The sequence below is a fragment of the Diadema setosum genome, chromosome 15 (assembly GCF_964275005.1).
Source record: "Diadema setosum chromosome 15, eeDiaSeto1, whole genome shotgun sequence".
Taxonomy (NCBI): domain Eukaryota; kingdom Metazoa; phylum Echinodermata; class Echinoidea; order Diadematoida; family Diadematidae; genus Diadema; species Diadema setosum.
In genome coordinates, this window is record NC_092699.1 from 33057152 (window position 1) to 33082256 (window position 25105).

At 37.8% G+C, this 25105-nt stretch overlaps 1 protein-coding gene across 1 annotated transcript in view; it reads right to left on the minus strand.

Moving 5' to 3' along the window:
- The window catches only part of LOC140238698 (uncharacterized), a 30937-nt gene extending 22963 nt beyond the window's left edge, over positions 1 to 7974 (minus strand). Inside the window, exons 1-2 of the mRNA XM_072318597.1 lie at positions 7851 to 7974; positions 590 to 712 (exon numbers count right to left, since the gene is read on the minus strand). Of these exons, the coding sequence (XP_072174698.1) occupies positions 590 to 712; positions 7851 to 7974 (247 nt within the window). The remainder of the gene's footprint in view (positions 1 to 589; positions 713 to 7850) is intronic.
- Positions 7975 to 25105: the final 17131 nt, after the last annotated feature.

Consider the following 25105-nt stretch of genomic DNA (forward strand, 5'->3'; position numbering starts at 1 on the left):
CAATAGCTAGACACTCTAGGTTAAAAAAAGGTCCATGATCTCAACACTGCGTACATTATAGTATTGGTTGAGATGAGGAGTCAGCTTTTAACTTTTTGCGGGATACCTCGAAATCACTTTTATGAAGAGCATGCAATTCTAAGACTAAGAATTCAGAGTTTATTTGATAAAAATTGGTTTTGAAATAGCTGAAATATCCAAAAACAAAGTAAAACAAAACAATCCTGACAAAAGGTGGGTACATGCAACCTTTTATTAGAATCGCTTTTTTTTTATATATCTCAGCCATTTCAAAACCAATCGTTTTCATCAAATAAATCTTGAATTCTTCCAGAATTCTATATGCTCTTTCATATTTCATAAAAACTTTCTCCTTATCTCAGAGATCATCACAAAAAAGTCATAACTCGTGGGCTGTATAACTCGAGGGCTGTATAACTCGAGGGCTGTATGACTCGTGACCTGTATAACTCGTGGGCTGAAAAAAAAAAAGTTGTGGGGTCGAGCTCGTTATGACGGGCACCCCTTTACTGATATTTGCATATTATTGGAAGTGAATCTATCTGCGTCCACTGAAAAATCAACTCACCGCTTTTCAATTTGACAGCGTCGGATCGGTAGGATGAGATCTGACTTAGAAGATTCCTGATCCCGGAAGTATTTCCGTTAGTGAATAATGAGAGAGCAGACTTCTTCCGGTGAACGTATGTACCTATGAGGAGATCACGTCGAAAATAGAGTCAATTATTCAATTCTATGTGGGTGTCATCTATTAAAAATCCTTTGCTTTTCTGTCCACAAAAGGTAGATAATACGGAGCAGGTGTTTTGCCTGCGATGCACAAAGGCTTAAGGACCCATCTCATCCGCGCGTTCAATTTAGAAACGTCGTTAACGCTCAATTAAGCTTTGCTTCGAACTGAGAGCTGCATCTATTTATAATTCCCGGCAACAAACCAACATTGATTCGATGTAGTTTCAGGTGTGAATGTCTCTTCCGTTTTGCTTTGACAGGAAAGCCTAACTAAGGGGAGAAAACATGGTATTATCATTATCAGTTTTAGGAGCATGCATCGTCTCGTTCCTGATGTATAGTCGATGATCCGTGTACGCTTTAGTGATTGATGTACAGAGGCGTTATGGTCTGGAGAACATTTAAGGGAAATAAAACATTTACATTGAAAGAATGCAGAGACAATGACAGAACAAAATTAGCCAAGTTTACGGAAGAGTCGAACAATCCGCTATAAAGTATTCATTTTTACAGTTTATGTGCCGCCATCGTGAAGACAGCTAGCATAATAACCCGTGTTGTCACGGGAGGAAACCAATTTCAATTCAGGTTTAAAAGGGATGGCAAGTAACTGATCAGTGGGAATCAGTGGGAATGCTGGGGGATGATTGTTCCAATCCTTGTGGGATTCATTTAAGAGTACATTATATATCTATTGTTGTGTGAAAACTTTTTGCTTCAGAACGGTCTCATATTCAAGTAATGTGCAGTTGCCCCGTCACTGTACAGGCATGTTAACCTGGAAACATTAAACTGCACATTACTTGAATATGAGACTGTTCTGAAGTAAATAATTTTCACACAACAATAGATATAATGTACTCTTAAATTAATCCCACAAGGATTGGAACAATCATCCCCTAGCATTCCCATGGATTTCCATTGATCAGTTACTAGCCATACCCTTTAAGCATGATAATCACAGGCTGTACATACTATGCGTTGATAAAAGGTAAACATTACACACTCACACGCACACGCTCGCGCGCACACACACACACACACACATTAACACAAATAAGCACAAAAACACTACGCATGATGTTCTCATTGATGATGTTGATGATAATGACAGCAATGTGGGAATGGGATGTCATTGAAAAGTATACTGTACATTAGTAGCAATATGAACGTGGAATGTCATTGAACACAACAACGATATTGACAAAATAATAAAGATTGAAGAATGATGATTAGTCTTCTACGACGAAAACTGTAGAAAATAGATGACCTCTACTGGCACGAAACTAAGATAAAAATAAAATGATTATGTCAGATGTATGACAGAAGTCACAATGCTATAGTAATATAGACCAGTGTGTTGGGTGCTATCATTTATGTTAATGTCTATTTCAGCCATAGGGGGATGGGCTGGGGGTCTACAGCGTGCCTTATAATCGTTGATTTACGCATTGACGCAATGCACCATTCAATTCAATTCAATTCAAAATTCATTTGCACCAATTAAACTAGCTTTTGGTCTTATTTTGAATGCCTCCTCCCAGTTATGGCGGACGTAAGTTGTGATGTTTCAAAACCACCGAATAGGTCTGTATAGGTCAAGGATAAGATGTACAGATGAAACGAAGGGGAAAAACACACATGGCAGAGGAAAACAACAACCAGCTCTGTTTCAGAAAGATAACAACTAACGTAACTAATACGGATAGAATGTTTAACGATGTGATGACCCTGAGTTTTTTGTTCGGTGAACTACGTATTAGCACTGCTGACGGGGTTCAACCTTCCGGCTTTTCATGCACGCCAGAAAGTTTCTGATGAGTTTATGAAAGGAGACAACACATACAAATGATATATCACCTTTTGCATCTTTACAAACGAACTCATTCCCGTTCTAATGGAAAATAATGAAGTAGAAGATTGCATGCGAAGGTGCACCTGTTCCGTACTGTATTATAAAATGCTTGAGGAGTGCCCTCCCCCATATTTACATGGCTTGTTTATAGGGATGTAAAGAGCGCGCCTCACCCCCCCCCCCCCACCCTTCTAGCTGTGTCGTTCATCCAAGCGTCGTGCACACATCACTGACTTGAATGTCATGCAACATTCACACAATCTGTGCGTTCGTCGCATATCTAAACTTGAAGGTTAACTGGGGAGGAAATCCTCTCCGCTAAGCTTATGAAAAATGCAGACACTTCTTTTATTATCTATACAGACGGACAGGTGGCAAGTACCACGTGCGTCTATCATTTAATGAAATTTGCATTAATTACCCTTCAAATTTTGGAAGAAGAACTGAAGCAGCCTCTTCAGATGTTCTTTCTGACTCAAATATATATATATATATATATATATATATATATATATATATATGTATATAATACATATATATATAACATATAATATATATATATAATATATACATTTATATACATGTATATATATATATATGTGTGTATATAAACATGTTGAGAATTCACGTTTTTCTTTATTGGCAAAGAAAATGCATTACTAATATCTTTCTGGATTCTTCGTTATGTATATATATATATATATATATATATATATATATATATATATATAATTTGTATACATAATGCATAATTATTAACATGTATACTACGGAGTTTCAAAGTGTGGAAAGTACAGTCAATTCTCTAATTGTCTGTCTGTTGTCTTCAAGTAGTAACAGCGCATGTGCCTGACTTTTTTGGCAATTAAATGTTGACTCAAATTATCCGAAATACCCATAATTAATCCCCAAGTTGGCACAAGCTGCCACGTGCTTGTTTATGTCCAACCATTACAATAACTATTGTTTTGGTTACTCTTCCTATTCTCAAAAGATCCTACTTCCAGCTATTTTTTAAGTCTTGAGCCCGCTTGTCTCTCATTGAGTGACAGGACAAAGACCCTTTAATCAACTTAATTCTTAGTTGTTATTATCTTGTTTCCTTGTTTGTTTGTTTGTTTGTTTGTTTGTTTGTTTGTTTGCTTTAGTGTTCTCGAATGTAATTCATGTCTCAAGTTGCGGGCATCGTCACATCGATGAAGACTGTTAAGTGTTAAGCATCACAACACACAAAGCTGATCAGGCTAAGACCGGCCAAAAGAAAAAAGAATGATAGAAGAAGACGAGAATAAAGAACAAAGTCATATGAACTAAAAGCCATCATATTGAAACACATCATGTAGATTTGAAATAACTTTTCTATGAAATGTTCATAGAAATTGACAGGAATATGATAAAAATGTGACATTTCTAACCATATTTCTAGAACACTCTTTGTTATGTACCGTGTGAGGTATCACTGGGAAGGTTTTATTTTGCTCAATATAGATGATGGACTTATTTTTAAATCTTTTTATATTTGCAATAAAACTCTTCATATATTTCTCTGAGTCTAGAAAATGTGTAGACCTTATCATGACTGGTGATAGAAAGCTGCTGTATGTATAAACACTAATACGATTCCTGTAAATAAAAGATGAAAACTGCACTTATAAACAAGAGTTTGTTTGGATCGCAAAATAAAGGAACTATAGTTCATTACGACGAAAATTGCACTTATAGACAAGACTTTGTTTGGATCGCGAAATAAAGGAACTAAAGTTCATTACGAAATATGAAATTCCTCCTTCAATTCATCATCTGAAGATTGACCTAGAGCATTAACAAAATTAATATCGCGTCTGGTCTAAAAATACTCTTGGGCGCACATCATACAGAGTAGCTAGTGCGACAGGGAACGACTATCGCACTGGAACGTACATTAACGTTTGCAGTGTAGCACTCGTAAGAATTCTGCCGCGGTGTAAGAGTATGGGCAGGAAGTGGCGATTAGGCTTGTGTCCGTCTTCAGGCTTTGATTTATAATGTGACCGGACAATGGCCTAAATGAGGATAGAAGTATAAGAATGCCTGTCTTAACTTTCTTTATCAACCACCTTGCGAACAACTGCATGGGGACCGTTCGTAGAGCACGGACACATATGTTACTAAGATGAGCCACCCAGCGGACGAATTGGGGAAGCCGAGTACTTTATGAGCCAGCATTGCGGTTTCAAGTGGAGGTCATAAAATTTTAAGAAGATAAATAAAACAACTTGTACATGGATCACGAATGTTTGATTTATAAGCATTCGAAAGGTATAATTATAAACATTTTATGATTACGCAGGATGATTGTCCATAACAGAGAAGTTACAGACTCTGCAGAACCTAAAAAGTATTGATAAGGGGTAAAACGCGATTGAACCGTTATTAAATTTTTAAGGTGTCCACATTTGCAAGACATTATTTGTGAGTGTGTCATGAGAATATGTCTTGAAAAACATTCCTGGAGTGTTTTCAAACTGTGACGATTGCGATTATTATTGCTGGCATTGCTATAATGATTCTATCTAAATTCATATTATATATATAGGTTGCTGTTTGTTGACACTTGAAAATGATCTGAAATTTATTGCGACGGACATTTTCTCGCGTGTAGAGCGGCAATCAACAAGATATGCGTGGAGAGTGTCACGTAAACGGAACATCTGTCTCAATACAATTATAATCTATGCTGTAAGATTAACCTCTTTTAGTAGATCGTTGTAGTAACCCAATAAAGCCAAGTATTTAGAGTTCAGCTACAGGACCTATAATATATATTAGGTCCATACAAGAATATCGCTATAGATATTGAGGAAAGAAAAGAATTATCATCCCCCACCCTGAAAAACAAATACGGGTATATATGCGAAGACTAGCAAGCACGCAGGCATAATAAGCCTAAAGTACTCACCAAGTATCTTACAAACACATGTACACAAGACCTATACACACACTTTACAAATTGCATGGAGATGCTATATAATAGTGAGTATACGCTCTCACACACACACACACACACACACACACACAGCCAACGAAAAACAAATACATCAGCATTGCCATCAGTTGGAACAATCGAACATTAAAATTAATTATTACACACGAGTCATTCTGATATTTCTCCTGGACACCAACCAACGATAGCATGTCTGTTTGTATTATACCAAGAATTTAGAGTGTGTTTTTATGTATAAGACCTTTATAGAACTTGTGCATAATAATGATACTTATACTACTACTTATCATGATGATGATAATGATAAACATGATAATGATAGTGACAATGATGATATTTATATAATGATAATAATGATAATAAAAATAGCAATAGTACTCTTTAAATTCCTTAGATTTGAATTCAATCTAGAAAAACTGTTTAGTGAGGGGCCAATTCAAAATTAAACTTAGAAATGAATTGAATTCTAAATCTATTGATTGAGATTTTCAATCTAATTTTGGATTGGTCCCCCATCTCAATCTAAAGAATTTATAGATTAATTCAATTTTCAAATTCAAATTCAAATAATGATGATGATATTGACAGCAAATGTTAACAAGCTGAAGAGAACATGATTGCGTTTTTAACCAGAGTAACACATTAAGCGTTAGCCTTGTTCTCGCAAAGAAAGACACAATTACCGCGTTGTTGTTGTTGTTGTTGTTGTTGTTGTTGTTGTTCTTGTTTCCAAAGTTCTGAGGTGTATAGGAGATTTACGATGAAAAAAAATAAAAACACCAATACACATCACAGTCATTCCACATGTAAAAAGTCATGATCAATTCAAATCCATGCATAACTCAAAGATTTATAGAAACCCCAGAAGACTCGTTCAGTATTTTTTAGAAGAAAATAATAATGGTTTTCAAGGAAAGCCTGCTTTTCCTTTTATAGGTAAGTCCGTTTGTATAATAGTTGGAGACTTTTGACACAAGTTGGAGTTTTGTCTATTTTTTTCTTGATAAGCATACCCAATATCGAGATGTTTATTGGTTTGTAGAAGAAAGACTTGCTAAGAAAGATTTTTTGTTGCAAGGATATGGAGCTCTGTGGTGAAGAAAGTAGCAGGTTTGAACTACAGGCGCTGTTCGCGTGTCAGAGGCTTTCATGGAATTTCACTGTCAAGAATAATATTAACATTATAATATATATATATATATATATATATATATATATATATATATGTGTGTGTGTGTGTGTGTGTGTGTGTGTGTTTATAAGACTTGAGCTTCATGAGACAACAGACGCTCATACATGCAAATATTTTTTCTAGCACTCTAGGCAAATCTCGCACCAAACAAAAATTATAACCAAATACAGTTAAGAGGATGGGGGATGGCTAGTAACTGATCAGAGGGAATGCTGGGGGATGATTGTTCCAATCCTTGTGGGATTCATTTAAGAGGTTTTTTTATCTATTGTTGTGTGAAAATTATTTGCTTCAGAATGGTCTCATATTGTGCAGTTTAATGCCCCGTCACTGCACATTACTTGAATATGAAACCATTCTGAAGCAAATATTATTTTCACACAACAATAAGGATTGGAAGAATCATCCCCCAGCATTGCCACTGATTCCCACTGATCAGTTACTAGCCATTTCCTTTAATTCCGCTTGTATTATAGTGCGGAGGTGGTTTGAGTGAAAGAATGGATGGACAGAAGGAAATAACATAGTCATATCATTGAAGTATATAATCTTATACATAAGTGGCCTCTTGAAGTATATATAGGATTATTCATCAGTTGTGTGTGCATGTGGGTGTGTGCGTGCGTGTCTGTGTGCGTGTGTATGTGCTCTTTGTTTGTTGCAATAAGGAGAAGTACTATTTAACTATTGGAAGCTCAAGACATAATGAATGACGATATTTGTAGGTTCAGATCTTTTTTTTTTTGGGTGGGGGTGGGGTCAAAATCACGAGAACACTCACGAGGAAGTTTGTTATCCATCTCAAACTTATTTCTCTTTGTATGGTTGTCTGTGGCTGGAGAGGATATTGAGTACGCAAGGAAGAACTATCAATTCCTGCCACGTTTATAATGTGCAATGGAAAAAAGTTGTAACAATAGAAGTAACAACAAAGAGGTTAACGCTCTTTTCACCGAGAAATGTGAAAGTGAAAGTTTTGAATCATCGATATGCAAACATGAAATAAAAAACAATATCCAACATTAAGTCATGTCGAAAGTGTAATATCGGTTTCATATCATTCTTACCCGGGCTGACTATGCTTGATGTGAGATCCACCATGATTATAACTGTTGCAAAAGACAACAGTATGATGGTAAAAAGACCGAAGAGAACTTTGGGTTTAGTCCGAGTAATCCGTAACAGCGTCATGGTGAAGGGTTACACGTTACACAGCTTGCTTTCCAGTAATGCAAACGACACTGCGCACAAAATATGAAAATTTTGAACGTGGAAGGCATTTAGTCTTTGTGAAATCAAAGGATTTAGCGCAAATATGGCTTTTCCGCACGGAGTCCTTGTGGCGAGTCTTCAGTTACAGCGCGTGTTTACCATCAGAGATCCCCGTGCAATGCGAGCAGCTCTGAGCCAACTGCTCTGAACGTCCTCTCGTGCGGTAGTGCGCTATTGACGTATTGGCGTGCTGTTCCTACAACTATATTTGCGGCAGGAAACGAGGCTAGGGGTTAGTTAAAAACTGACGGTTTAGTCACCGGGCCTCGATCGCACGAAAAGAAGGTCATGATTCACCCTGCGACATTTTCCATAATTTCAGGTTAACCAGATTCTCACCCCCTTTTGCGCTTTTGTTTTGTTTTGCTGCTTTTTTTTTTCTAACGCGGGTACTTTGCCAATATAGCGCCCCGTTAAAAATGTTCTAGTGGTGACGAAGTGACGAGAAAGAGGAGATATCTGATTAAATGGGCCAGCAAACACAATGCCACTGTCCCGTGGATTATTCTGTGGTTAATAGTTCGAAGAGTAGGGTAACGTAATACTACCGTGATAGCTGCATGAGTGTTACCCATTGGATTCACACCCAATGTCATTGTTATGAGCGTTGATTTGTTTAATATTGCATTTATTTGCCCCCTTTTTTTCCCTTATCTTTCTGAGCCTCCTCTTTCATCCTCTTCTTACGATTATCATTCTTCTTCTTCCTCTTCTTGTTATTATTGTTATCATTATTATTATCATTATTATTAGTAGTATTTTTTTTAAATTTTTTAAAGATCTAGGCAAGCGCCCTGTGGCAGCTTGTTTGAGAGCTCTGCAAAGAACACCTGAATTTGATGCATCTACTGGATATTTCTCTGTCCATTTTATATGGATGGATTTATTATATCCTGGAGACTCTGCTGGGAAAACTTTCATGTGGATTTACTCTCCCTGTTTCTTCAAAACTGATGTGAAATATTGGTTGATATTTCACCTTCAACATGAGGTTTGTACATGCACCCATATACAGAGGCATTGGAGCACGACCGCCTTGCTGGGTGAGTGGCCTTGGCATTGTCCTGGTTCTTCTCCTGTTGGTGCTGCCTGAGCTCAATAAGAGTTCAGCTCCACCTGTACCCTACTCTGAACAAACAATGGTATTGCAACTGATTGACAAATTGCCCTGCATCGACGTAAATAAGCACTGAATTGATCAGTGTTTTACACTGATCAATTGTTTTACACTGAATTGATCAGTGTTTTACACTGATCAAATTAATAGGATTCCGGCAACAAAGCGGGGATCCAGAGCCGGAAAGAATAGGAACAGGACACTAAAGGACAATCCAGTGCTTATTTACGTCGATACAATCCAGTGCTTATTTACGTCGATGCAGGGCAATTTGTCAATCAGTTGCAATGAAAGCATCTCGACGGAAGAGAATTTCATGAATTTGAAAAACAATGGTATCCTGTTCAAGGACTGATCTTCTGGCCATTCAGGACTTGATTCCAGAGAAGAATAGGGTCTCTTCGCACCTGATGCATCATTTAAGGACCCTTGGCATTAATAGGATTCCGGCAACAAAGCGGGGATCCAGAGCCGGAAAGAATAGGAACAGGACACTAAAGGACAATCCAGTGGAGTCACCTTTGAGCAAAGAGAAGCATTGTGCCTGCCATAGCATCGCTTTTGGTATGCTGAATGCCCGCTCTGTAAGGAACAAAACTGCTGATGTGGTTGACTTCATGATTGATAATACATTGGATGTACTGGGTATATGCGAAACATGGCTCAACACAGATGACAGCGCAGTGGTTGGTCGATTAAAGCAGGATATGTTTAACTTCAAGCATGTGCCGAGACTTACTAGACGGGGAGGAGGAGTAGGTCTTTTGTACAGAAATGGGCTCGACATACATTTCCAAGAACAGGTTGATAATGACATGAAATTCAAGTCATGTGAGTTCATACGAGCTAACATTGCATCTAAATCAAAATGTGTGCAACTTGTCATCATTTATCGCCCACCTGGGACAGCATGTCCATTCCGTACATTTTTAGAGGAATTTTCAGACCTTCTTGATTATTGCCTCTTCCAGCCAGGATCATTGATAATTTGTGGAGATTTTAACATCCACTTCACTGCTACTTCATCAGATGTTGTGCTATTCAAAGACCTTCTGTCTTCATATGGTCTGCAGCAGCACATTAGTGAATCTACACATGAACGTGGCCAAACTCTCGACTTGTTCATTTCGCTGGAGACTGATAAACATGTGTTCTCCAACCTCAACGTTAATTGGCGGCCTGTCAGATCACTCTGCAATTATGTGCAATTTCAGTCTCTCAAAAACACAGCCACTGACAAAGAAAGTATTATGTAGGAATCTTAGTAAGTTAGACACAACAGCCTTTATGAACGACCTTAAGGGTATGTCGCTGATTGAGAAGTGCAGTGTTGACAGTCTTGAATTGGCAGTTGGGAATTACAGCAACATCATCGAGGAGGTCGTAGATCATCATGCCCCGAGAAAAGTGCGAGAAATAAAACTCAGACCAAACACACGTTGGCATAATGATGAGATAACTCGTGAGAAACAACAAAGAAGACAGCTTGAGAAACAATGGCGTGATACCAAACTGGAAATTCATCGGCAGCTCTTTGTCAAACAAAGGCAGGTTGTCCAATCAGCCATAAGGAAAGCCCAGATTAGCTACTACAATGACCTTGTGGATGACTGTGCGCAGGATTCCAAGAGATTATTTCGTCTAACTTCTGAACTTCTGAACAGGAAGGCAGATTCAATCCTTCCTGGATATGAAGATGTCCAGTGTCTTGTTAATGAGTTCAGTCTGTTTTATCAGCAGAGAGTTGAATTGGTTTGTTCAGCTCTGGCTACCAAATCAGGATCTCAAACTGAACGTCCATCCCCAGTTCATATCACAAGTGCCCTGGAATCCCTTCATCCTGTCAGTCCTGATGAAGTGCAATCACTCATTGCAAAGTCAGCCACAAAGTCCTGTAAGTTGGATCCTATGCATACGGATCTCCTGAAGAAATGTACGCCAGTCATGATTCCAACCATCACGAACATCATCAATTCTAGCTTTGAGAAAGGTGTCGTGCCTGATTCCCTCAAGACTGCCATTTGTCAGGCCGGTGCTGAAAAAGGCTGGCTTAGATCGAAACTCTTTGCATAATTACAGACCAGTTTCCAATCTACCATTTCTCTCCAAGGTTATCGAGCGTGCAGTTTTCTGTCGTCTAAATGAGCACTTATCATCCAACAACATACTCGATAATCGTCAGTCAGCATACAGGAGCCATCATAGTGTCGAAACTCTGATGGCTGGGCTGAGTGACTTTGTCTTACATGAGATGGACAATGGAAACCTGATTGTTGTTGTGATGCTCGACATTTCAGCAGCGTTTGATACTGTCCGCCACACAACGCTTCTTGACTTACTCAGCACTTTTGGAGTGACTGGTAAAGCCCTGAACTGGTTCCGGTCATATCTTTCCAACCGTCAACAGCGTGTATCCATAGGGGAAGTTCAGTCAAGCGCAAGGAATCTCAAATATGGTGTTCCGCAAGGTTCTGTTTGCGGCCCGCTCCTGTTTTCTGTGTATATCCAGCCACTCGGAGAACTGATCCGCTCTCACAAGGTAGATTATCATTGCTACGCTGACGACATCCAACTTTTCATTGCATGTCCACCCAAAGATGAGAACCTCCTTGCTGCTGTCAGTCAGCTGGAAGACTGTGTGACGGACATCCGGGCTTGGATGACAGACAACAACCTGAAACTCAATGGATCCAAGTCTGAGGTCATACTTCTTGGTTCCAGGGGAATGATAAACAAAGTTCATACACCTTCTTTCATCATCGCAGGCACTGTACAACAGCCAAAGGAGATCTGCAGAAATCTTGGCGTCATCTTGGATTGCAACATGACTCTTAATAGTCATGTATCATGTGTCACTAAGTCAGTAAGATATCAACTGCGAAACCTTTCACAAATCCGTAAGTTTTTTTTTTTCCAAAAAAGCAACGGAAATGGTTGTGCACTCTCTCATATCATCAAGACTCGACTTTTGTAATAATCAATATTCGCCAACCTCCCTGATTATCAACTCAGCCGACTTCAACGTCTTCAAAACTCCGCTGCCAGACTGGTCACGCTAAGCAAGTCATCATCCCACATCTCGCCCATCCTCAAGAAGCTCCACTGGCTTCCGGTCAACGCCCGCATCCAATTCAAGATTCTCCTTCTTGTATACCAAGCGCTACATGGCACAGCTCCACAATACATCCAGGACTTAATACAACCCTACACTCCACCAAGGCAACTACGGTCCTCAACCTCTAGTCTGCTTCACATTCCACGCATACATCACAGTTGGGGGGCACGGTCTTTCTCATACATTGGACCTCCTATGGAACAGTCTCCCACTCAACATCCGTCAGGAAACTTCGTACTCTCATTTCAAGGCTCTAGTTAAATCATATTTGTTTAATTGTAGTTTTTGTTAATGTTAATGTAATATTGTATGGACTGGCTTTGGAGGGTTGTACACAGTATGTGTTGAAGTACGCAGGCTCTCATGCGCCGAGAGTATCATTAATGATAGATACGATTCATTATAAATGTACTTTATTATTATTATTATTATTATTATTATTATTATTACTACTATTACTATTACTACTCTATTACTATTACTATTACATGTACTATTACTATTACTGTTACTATTACTACTACTATTACTATTACTATTATTATTACTATTACTATTACTATTGCTATTACTATTACTATTACTATTATTACTAACCGTATCCGGGCAATTACCCCCAGAGGGCAATTACCCCCCCCCCCCCCCCCCCGGCTAAATACTGGTTAGTGGTAAGGTTAGAGTTTAGATTAGGGTTAGGGTTAGGTTTATGGTTAGGAGTTTGGGTTAGAATTAGGACTAGGTTCAGGATTAGGATTAGGGCCAGGGGGTAACCCTTACTATCATCATCATTATTATCATTAACATCATCATTATCATGATATTATTATTATTTGTAACATTTATCATTAGTGGCAGTCTCATTATCATTACCATCATTATAACTATCACTGTCGTATTTTACTATCACTGCTATTATCGTCCGTAAAACCATACTCATCGCTATTGCCAGCATTGTTAACATTTGTGACATCGTATAGGAAGTTGCTGTAGTTTCGAAAAGGCGAGTAACATTGCAGTTGAGAGTCACTGTGCTCTGTTGAGCTCTGCTAAAGACTCCTAAGCCGTAAGTGCATAATGAGTTTTGACTCGTTCTAAATTGCGTTTATCCGTTGCTTTTGCTTATTCTGTGTCTTCTTCTTCCTCCTCTTTTTATTATTTTCATTGCTAACATCATTATCATGTTGTTATTGTCATTATTTATAATATCAATATCATTACCATTATCCTCATCCTCCTCATCGTCATCATCACGATCATCATCATCATCATCACTTGACACCATAGCACCATCATCATCATCATCATTACTATTGTCATTATCGACATTGTATATGATACAAGAGTTGCTATAAAGTAATTTCAAAATGTTGCAAAGTGCGTGATATGGCGGCTCAGACAAGTCGGAGTCACTGTGCGCTATTGAGATCTACTCATTTAAAATGTAAGCCCCGCCCACTTCGATCTGTTGCATAGTTTCAGTATCACAAAGAATATGTGCCAATATTTACCTGAAGACACAATCAATAACTGGCTCATCTCGAACTAATTAATACAAGGTGTAGTATATTCACTTCATTCCAAAGCACAGAGATTTGTACAGAGTTGCCTGCAGAGAGAGAAATACAGCAAGACAGTTTTCAAGAAAATCAAACAGGTATCTAGCTATCATAGGTAGGTTAATAGACATGATAGATGGATTGTGGATAGACAGACAGACAGACAGATAGATAGATAGACAGATAGATATAGATACACATTTTTGTAGATAGATAGATACATACATACACACACACATACATACATACACACACATACATACATACATACATGTACATACATACATACATACATACATACATACATATTGTACATACATACATGTACATACATACATGTACATACATACATACATACATACATACATACATACATACATACATACACAGATGGATCAATACATAGATGAATAAATCAATATGAAGAAAGAGAGAAAGGATCAGGGACAGCTCTCTCTCCCTCCTTCTCCCCCTCCACCTCCCTCCCTCTCTCTCTCTCTGCACGTACTTTTGTGTGTGTGTCATAATTTCGTCTAACTTGGATTTCGACCCATCGTAAAATAAATACAAACTTTTCGATATATAAATAAACATGCTTAAAGGAATATGTGAACCCATTACATAATGACACCTTTAGTACATATTTGTAACTATTGCCCCTAAGAATATTTTATTCATGCTAGTGAACTCGTTGATACTATCGTACATTTCATATTGCAACATTGTAAATAAAAAAGAATGTAAGTTGTCAAGCATCTACAGCTCAGCAACACTATAAGTTATAGAATAAAGATAAAAAATAAAGCGATACATTTACATTTTAGTCACTTCTACACACTTACACGCTTCTACACATTCTGTGATCTTCATCCCGCATTGAATACAATTAATATCTTCCCAGTCCTTAAACTAATCCGCGACGAAATTGAATGAAACGTGATTGTTGTAATAAAAAAAAAAACATTATCACAAGTGTACACAATTTTCATCCTCATTATGAAAATCATAAAATGCATTGTTTCCAGTCAAAAATTCAAGATTCGATCTATCCGGATATTTACCTGTAAGTATGATATAACTCAAAGTATCTCCTACGATGGCTTGAAAAGGACACGACATCTCTGTTTATTCTAAAATTACAGAAATACACAAGTCGCGCTTGAAAGAGTAATACGGCTGCGCAACGAGAATATCATGGCTGAAGTCCTTATTAGATCGTGATTATATCAACCCGAGAACGTTATTGAAAGTATTGCATGAGTGAAGTCTGAACCCTGCAGTTTTTCTTTTATATTTAAGTTTGAATACAGACACGTAGGCCTAAAGCACACGTAATTTTTTTATTTTGAGTAATACATGTACGTTATCTCATGTCATAACTGTTACCATGGTTACAGTAAGCGACATTGATGGATTGATGGGTGGGTTCTGATTGCAGCGCCAATCCCTATATAATAAAGATTCAAGTTTCGCCTTATATGTCAGTTTATGAGAGCATCTGTTGTATAAAGAGAAGAATGAGGTAGTGTTTTTCTGCCTTTATCTCACTCAATCTTGCTCTATCACCCTCACCCCCTCCCTCCATCTTTCTCTCTAAAAAAGAAAAAGTGAAAACCTCAAAACACGCTTACCATCACGTAGTCAAACTGGCTCTGCGCAATTAATAACCCACAGATTATGTGCAACAGTTCTGTCATTGTCAGACCAATTGGTTTGCCAATCAACAAACGTCAATGTTCCGTGACTCAGGAGTTTTGTTTTTGTTTTGTTTTTCGTTGTTGTGAGAGATTTACCTGATCGGGAAATACTGCCGGACCGTAAGAACAGTACACAAGCTAGGCATTATGGAAAGAGGCATTTTCGCTTCACATAATGATGATGATGATGATGATGATGATGATGATGATGATGATGATAATAACAATAATAATAATAATAATAATAATAATAATAATAATAATAATAATAATAATAATAATAATAATAATAATAATAATGATAACAATAACAATAATAATAATAATAATAATAATAATAATAATAACAATAATAATAATAATAATAATAATAATAATAATATTAATAATAAAGTAATTATCATTGTTGTAATTATTGTTATTTTTTCTCTGTTACTGATGATATTCCCTAATATATCTCTTAAATATAACGTTCATATCAGATGTTGAGTGTTAAATGGAACGTGCCCGTACATATAGTCCCCTAGTTATCGTATCAGTTTGACAATATCAATACTTTATCACTCAGGTCAGCCATTTCCATCATCCATGCAATCAACCCTGCAATAGCGTGTTTCAGTAAAGGGAAATGTGGGGGTGCTGTATAGAGCTTTTCCGGATGCATGGTAAGATGACGAGACGGAGTTGTTGTACTTACACACATTTCTGTTGCTTTTATTATCATCGTTGTTGTAATTGTCACTCACATGTAGCAAAAGACAACACACGCGAACACAAATCAAACAAATATGTTTTTGTCATTACCTAAGCTAGTCAAAGCTTAGGACATCGCGTGGTTATTGATATTTGGCTGAGAAGAAATCCATGACTTAACTATGATTTCCGCTTCGGCAGCCCGTCTGTCAAAGTTTTAATGATACTGCAAGAAAGGGTTATAAAACGGAAGTTACTGTTAATCTACAAACACACACACACACAAACACACACACATAACAAGCTTTATATGTACTTGTGGGAGTACCCCATTGTTTTCTCCCATACAACCAAGACAATACTCCCACAGTGTCATTTTTACCCCACAGTGTCTGACTGTAAAGCAAAACATAAGATATGGACCACCCATAATGTGTCTCTTGGTTGTCCACACCCATGTACGCACACACACACACAGACACACACACATACACACACACACACACACACGCACACACGCACACACACTTTATGCAATACAATAAAACTCTAATGGGTAGTTTTTACTAATATCTAATACCAAAAACGTAATTTTTATGTTTGTTTTGTTTTGTTTTTTTGTTTTTGGTTTGTTTGTTTGTTTGTGTGGGATTTTTTGTGGGGGGGGGGGGAGCTAGTGGGAGGAGTTTGAAGTTATGACATCCTCACCCCTGGTGATTTCCATGCTATGTGATAGCTGACTATAATATTACTGTTTCGTCGAAACAAAATAATGAGACATTTATTTGCCATGACTCTCTCATTTCATGCGTGATTTGGAAAATATTTCCTTCAACCGTTTCTCTTCACCTTATTTCACTTTATTTATCAAAATCACCTAAAATGGTGTCAAATTATACTTTGAGCCATGGAGGTACATTGTACCAGTAAGCATGTGTTCGTAATCCCTAAATGTGCGAGAAAGGAAAAAAATAGATACAAATAGAACCTGCCTCACGTAGATTGATCATAGTTATTCATCTGTAGCTTCAAAGTTTACGTATAGTATTTACTGTTGTTGTACCTCACAAGCCATGTTTATTCCACCCTTTTCGCACGCTAAAGCCCCGGCCATGGAAGTGCGCATCCAGGTGGAAATCGTACAAAGCACATTTCAGGAAGTATCACATTAAATGAATCTCAGCTTGCACGACTTTCGGCGGGGCACACTAACTGTCATGTTGCATCAATGTTATACGTCCCCGGAGGGAATCATTTACGTCACCTCCAGCATATATACTGTCACCGCGTTCCCCGTGTGAAGTTTCCTTGGGCATGGGCGAGTCTATCGGTAATGTACATAATCATTTGGCTCTAGAGATCAGATAAAGCTGAAAGGACCCCTCTTTCTCGCCTCCCACACTAGAATAGATGAATAATTATTCCAATTACCAAAGAGCAAAACATGAAAAACTTATACAAGCACAAACATTACTCTCCGGCTAAAGCAGGTAAGTATGGTGGAATATCACGGAGTATAACCTAAGCAAAACAACCACAAATAATCATGTAAGGAAATACGATTTTTAAAAAGGAATGGAAGTACATATCGAACATAAAAATGTATAAATGTAGAAACAACAACAACTTGCTGGTTCTTCAGCGAGTCCTTTACCTTGTACTCGTACGAAAAAATGGACTCCAGTTCTCGAGTGGTGGCGCTAGAGTGAAATCATCGGATCGATCTTTCATGTATTAGTATCCTGCACCTCTTTTCAGTACGAATTATTATTTAAGACAGTGGGAATATAAAGGTGTCAAATGAAGAGAATATGGGATGTATAGAACGTTATGATGTCCTCAAAATTTCGTTTTCCAATGTGGCGTGCAAATAAGAAGATGGTAATCATCATGTATTATGTAACAAGTTGCCTCTTTAAAGGTAAAGAAGGTAAAGTCCCTTGCTGGTAGTGACTTACTGTAGTAGTTGTGAGGGCAGTCACGTTGACTGATAGTTTGAATGTCGATGACCTGTTCAAGTTTGTTTCACATTTTTGTTTGTCATCTTAAGATACACATCAATTGAAATTGAGTGGAAGAAAGCCAAGCTAAACGTTAGTGCTTTCTCTCTAACTGTTTATTGTTTGATTGCATAATCATCCAATGATCTAGCTCTTTTTTATTCTTTTTTTTTTCCTTGGGTGGGTATAGGTTTTCGTTTTCTTTTTAGTTTGATATCGTTATACTTTTTGACCTTTTATAGGATCACCATAATTCTTGTGGAAGTCTTTTCTCTGTTCTGTGTTCCTGCTATTGAATATTTGGAAAATAGGAAAAGGGTGTTGAGGTGAAAATGATGTTATAGCAAATAGGCCTAGTTAATCTTCAAAAGTGAATTTTTGGTCATTTCTCTATAGTTCGTGTCATCTACGAAATGATGTCTGTTATTTTTGTATTTACTACTTCATCCGTTTTTCTATTAATCATCAATATCTTCTTTTTTCAACCTATATTGACATCTAATACTATTTTTTCCCATACCTGTTTCTTCTGAAGATATCGTTTTCCCTTTACCTGTCACTTGGCCGCATAGGAACGTTAAGCTTGGAAATTCAACAATATGAATAGCTCCCTCTCGAAACTGAATGCTTCGGGTTTATGGCTTTGAAAAAGCACATCATTTCAGCAAATGCTATCTACCACGACCTGAAAAGTTTATTACATCATTCCACGTCCGCCTATCAACATCGGATTAATAGAATTAACATGGAATTCTCGTAATGACTACGGATACATAATTTCCAAAGTTTTTTTTTTACAGCACACAGTAATGAAATAAGACAATTTCCCTGTTTGACGCTAGGTGAGAAAACTATCTGGTGGAATGATATTTAATCATTGTTCTATTTCATTAATGTTGCTTATTGCAGTATGGCAGCATACCTTGCATTACAATATGTGAATGTGTGTGTTAAACTGTGTAAACGAGTAATGCTAAATGCCTCGTATGATATTAGTTATTAGGTATATTATCATGATATCAGGTTACGCTCTATCAAATTGGACCGGTGATTTCGCTACAAAGTACTCATTCTCTTGCGAGTTCATCATTGGATCACACACATTTACCACTGAACTCTTGGAAAATAAAAGTAAAAAAAAAAATACATTGGTATTCCGCAGAGAAACAGTGGCAACATTTTTCAGTTCACGAGTGTAACTCTCCGTCCCCAATCGAACTACAGGCGTATTGTAAACTCTGCAATGAAAGTATCACAGTTGCGAAGCCCTGTCAAAAGAATACTTGAACCAAAGAACAGGGACCATTGTTTGATTCAAATCCAGCTGTTCGGCGTGTTGCAGCACTCCCCCTCGCATTTCTTTCTTTGTCTGGAACTCTTTTCAATCGATTTATTAGCATATGAATAGTAAACGACCGACCAAGCACGCGAACGTATCTGCCACACAACAGTGAAATCAGCATGGTCAATGATTGTTACTCTTTTCAACCTACCGGGGGTACGATATTGTGTGCTTTTCATTCACTAATAGGCTTTTAAGCTATATTATGATAATTGGAAAAATACAAATGAAATAACTGGGCGAATATTCTGATAGTAAGCAATTTGTGACAAAAGTTAAAAAAGACTATACCATTGAAAGTCATTTTAGTGCATTCAATACAATAATGAAAAGATAAACAAAACAGGAACAGATATAAAAACTCGGAAGAAACACATTTGGTAAACAAATGCAATTATTTCCGAGAACGTTTGGCCATGGAGTTGTGTGTGTTGCAGCTCCATTTTGACTGTCCAATAATGTACCACTGGGTTACTACAAAATTAGGTCACCAAGTATAAGGATTTTGACTTCTGATCAATGCCATTATACTTTGCTCTTCTCTATGTGGAGGAATGTTGGACCGGTAGGTCCCTAAAAACTACTTTTGATGGGGATTAAGCGATTTCGCCTGATGTTGCTATTTTAATCAGTCAATTCAGACACACTTCGATAACCTTTAATTGCGTCTCCAGAAAATGACGAAAGAATTAAAGAAGGAAGGTTTATTTGAAGAGTTTGTTTGCAAAAACCGATAAGTCCATATTTGCCAAATGGAGATATCTGCGATTAAAGGTCAAGAAAAATAAAGAGAATAATAAGAAAATTTTTGCTTCTTTTGACCATATTTTCAAAAATATAGCTTTATATGTAGTGACCAATATATCATTTAAAAGGTATTATTTTGTACTTTATGACAGAGATCATACTTCAAAATCTTCAAAAATGGACTTATCGGTTTTTGCAAACAAACCCTTCATTTATTTCTCTTTCTTCTCTCGCTGCGCACCGATACATTAAGGTTAGGCTGTAAACAACCTATACAGAGCACGGTGATTATTGATTTCTCTTCATTCAGCTGGATGCTACTTGTTACGGTACGTAAACGACAAAAAAGAATACAGAATTCTCGCTGAACACAATTGTCTTACCCACACACAGACGAGCACCGTTCTATTCCCAAAGAGATTGTTAGGATACAGTCTCTTTGTTCATTCCACATACATTGTGCCAGCACAAAATAAGAAACCCTACGAAGGTAATGCTTAACATCGGGAAAAGAGGAGGGAATAGAATTTGCTTCTCACTCAGCTCACTCAATCTCGTTCTTTAAGGTTTGGCAGTGTACCTGAAGTGACAGGCGCTAGGCAGCGGAGGCGACGAACGCACGCATGTTTGTGTGCGCTCACCTAAAAGGCAGACGACGCGACGTGATCACACGGCGTAAATCCTCTCCGGCGATTTATGAACGAGTGACAACGGACCTGACTACGGACAGGATTGACGAGTACCGGTAGTTAAACTGTCGTCTTGTGGAAAAGAATATCGCAGTCTTGCAGAAACAGGACTTCAAGAAAGTAGCCTTCCCGTGTTCTAGTTAGCGCAGGAGTTCCTAGGACAGTCAACAGTTACCGGTTTGCGTATTCAAAACGTGGTCTCTCAACTTCCCTTGTAAGCCGGTAAGTGTACACATTCGATTTAAAGAATGCTGCCATACTCTACTCTGATCGTCATCCACTAGATACATGTGTCATTGTTTTTATTATGTGTAGACTTCATCTATACCATGTATGTAAGACGAATTCATGAGAATTTGAAATATTATGATCTTTTTTCTTTTATTGTGATCAGCTCGCACCTCAGAACAACATGTGTAGTTAAACGGTGATGCTCTGCGGATTATTTATAACATTATTTCGCTGATTACACATTTACAGCAATGCTGTCATTGTACTACATTATAAACACAAGCACACACACACACACACACACACACACACACACACACACACACACACACACACACACACATAAATTTGACACTCACACACACTCAAATGTCATGATGGGTGGCGATGCTTGTTTTCAGATGCTCGGTTTTATTTATTTATCGACCAGCTATTGTAATTCAACTAATTTATAATCGTACTGATTTTTTTCTCTCTCTCTCATAAAAAGAGAAAAAAATCCATCCTGAACACTTCGCAACAGTGCCAAACAACGGTGTATTGTGGTACTCCGTCTAAATACAGGGCTGTGTGACAGGTTCTGTCAATCCTGTTGCTACTATAACTGCATCCGCCGAGGAGGTGTTGTTTTCTACAGGTGTTTGTGTTTGTTTGTCTGTTTATTTGTGTCGTTGATTTTTGTGTGAATGCTTGTTTGTCTGGTAGCAATACACAATTACTCGAAAGTTAGTATTTGGGGATTTGATTAAATTGTTAAGAAAGGTCTGTTGTAGAGAAACAAACAGGTGGGTATGTTTTGCTGGTGATCAAGGTTGTGATCTGGATCTAAATTATGATGTACTAAGTATTCAAATAGTGCGTTCACAGTTCTATATACACTCCTACAGTGTTTGTCACCCACACTCTATGGGGCCCTGGCGGACGTTTGCGCTCTCCAAGTCCTTCTAGAAAGTTTGATGTATGTTTACATCCGGCGAATCGATAGCACATTTCATAATGCCAATGAAAACTAAAGGATACCAGTTTATCATGCCTGGCCAAAATATAATCCAATTCTCAGTATGAGACAGTTTCCTTCACACGAAGGTGAACGGCCCGGCAAAGAGAAGGCTAATGATACCTGGCCAAAAGGAGCGCTCGAGACATGTCCGACTTAGCAACAATGCATCGCGGATTCTAACCATTGAAATGAAGGAAAACTATAACGGACAAGGATTCGAAGCCTTCAGACCAGAAACACATATCATTATTATTGTTGAATAACACAACATTCTGTGGGGTCTAAATGTCTGCTCCAACAAAGGAACTCATAGTCATTATTTCCGTAAATGGCACGGATTGCTGGTCTATCCACTGCTGACAATGGCATATAGTGATATGCCTGCAAACACACACACCGATCGTTGTATCATTTAATTTTGTTTGTTCATTCAACGGCTTCCCATGCATTTTCGTACCGATGATCTACGGCCAATATCTCAGACACAACTAACGCCAGCTCACTTCCATTCTCACTGTTTGTGAAGAAGTTGCGTGGAAGAAGGGAAGGAGGAGAAGAAGAAGGAATGAGAAGTTGAAGGAGAAACAAGAGGACGACAGAGGTGTGGAAAAGATACACTATTAGGAGAAGAATGAAGTAGAATAGAACTAAAAAAAAAATCAAATCTTTCTTACACATTTTGTTTTCAATATGACGCTAATAGACGGTTATTTTCGTTGTTAGAAATTATTCAAACGTGATTCTGTCAGTTTCTCTTTTGTGAACACTCTTTTGGTGTTGGATAGAGCTATGCTGTGTATGTTAACAGCCTTACGTGGAGATGCATCTTGCAATATCTGAAATTCAAACCAGAATGACGTCTTTCAAATTAAAACAACGCACCAATGAATACTCCTGCACGCTGGTATGTACGTGCCTAAAGCTTCCTTAAGCCTTCGAGCACTTTGGGGAAAGAACTTCGCATTAAAGGACTTAAAAAGGCCACACCTTGTAAGCTTCTTTCAATAAGCTATCCGTCTCTCTCTAAGATTCTCCTTGCTCCTTAAACTCGAACTAATAAGGCTCTTGAAGTATTCACTTGTGCAACTTCACTGGGTAATTAACTGCGTCTCTCCAGACGGGCAGTTAGAAGTATCATTGAAATGTCATTGAAAAGTATTAAAGGGATGGTACAGTATTGGTTGAGATGAGAATTGGGCTTTTAACTTTTTGCGAGATACCAAGAAAATGCTTATGAAATAGTACAGAGCATACCATTTTAAGAGGAATTCAAAGTTTATTTGATGAAAATCGGGTTTGGAATGACTGAAAAATCCAAAAACAGAGTAAAACAAAGCGATCGTAATAAAGTGTGCATGGGTCCCACACTTATTAGAATAGCTCTGTTTTGGATATCTCATCCATTTCAAAACCAATTTTCATCAAATAAACGTTTAATTCCTCATTGAATTACATGCTCTTTCATATTTCATAAGAGGTTTCTCATTATCTCACCAAAAAATGTTAGAAACCTGAAATTAGGTCTCAACCAAAACTATACGATCCCTTTAAAGAGTAGAAAAGAAAGGGATAGAGAATGGGGAGGGATAAAGAAGAGGAAGATGAGAAAGTAAAAGACGTTGAGGGTTGAGAGAACAGGAATTATACACAGAAGATGAAAGATTCCATGAGGATTTATGGTGACAATACCAAGTTCTGTAGCAAAATTACCCCGGATTTGATGCATTACTTCATTAAACTTTATGACAGTGCTATCATTAATATGGGTATAATAAATAGGAAGATAAACTTCTCGTCGTCCACAGGGATTTCTTTTTTTAATGTTTCAACCCCTGATGCAGGAGGACATTTCGCAGGTATGCCTGCATACATTGTATATTTACCGCGCTGGTCATTAAACCATACACACCTTTAGCAGCCTGCTCTGATGGCTCACTGGGGGTTCGGCAGGGCAGCTTTGCAGGGTGATGAACGGTTCACTCAAGAGCACTGACAGTCAAGCGTATGTGTCCTTTGAATATCATTTAGCCCTTCCACTTGAGTACAGTTGTATGTTGTGGCAGTGACTGCATAGGTTCCAATCAAAGGCCGTCTATATGGAAACCGATTGGCAGCATCAATCTTTTATCTGCTCCCATTTTTCCCCCTAAACTGTTTGCATCACTACCCCCCCCCCCCCCTCATCCTATTCTTACCATGGACAGTGGACTATAGAAATCTATAGTTATTCTAAGTGAAGATGTTGAATAAATACGCAGTGCATTGGCTTCAACGATTGTCTATTTTGCCCAGGGATATGTTCGCCTCATGCTCTTCATATTTCGAGCTCAATTCTCATGAATGGTAACTCTGCACTAAAAAGATATGAATAACATTTTGATATAAAACGTCAATTGTGCTTAGCGCACTTTATGATGAACGAGTTGGTCATTATCATCATGGGTGAATGATCGCGCTGAGATTATGGGGATTCGTGCAAAAAATAGAATGATCATTCCCCAAAATAAAGCCTTCCTGGATGTTTGCAAAAATACCCGATTTTTGTTTTGTTTTGTTTTGTTTTGTTTTTTTTCCCTGCAGTCTGCAACAGACTGCATGCAATCATGCAATGGGAACATTTAGCCTGGATACAATGCGCTGTTAATACATAATTAATTAATACAATAAATCATCAAGTTCGTAAAGTTATAACGGTATTAGATTTTGAATAATGTAATTTCGTTAAAAGTAGGGACCGTAAGATATTTGAAATCAATATAAGTAAAGAAGGTATTTGAATGCTTGAAAGATTTCATACGATATTATACAATTTGACACCCACAATCTGTCCAACAATGGACTCAAGAATATCTAAACAGATTGC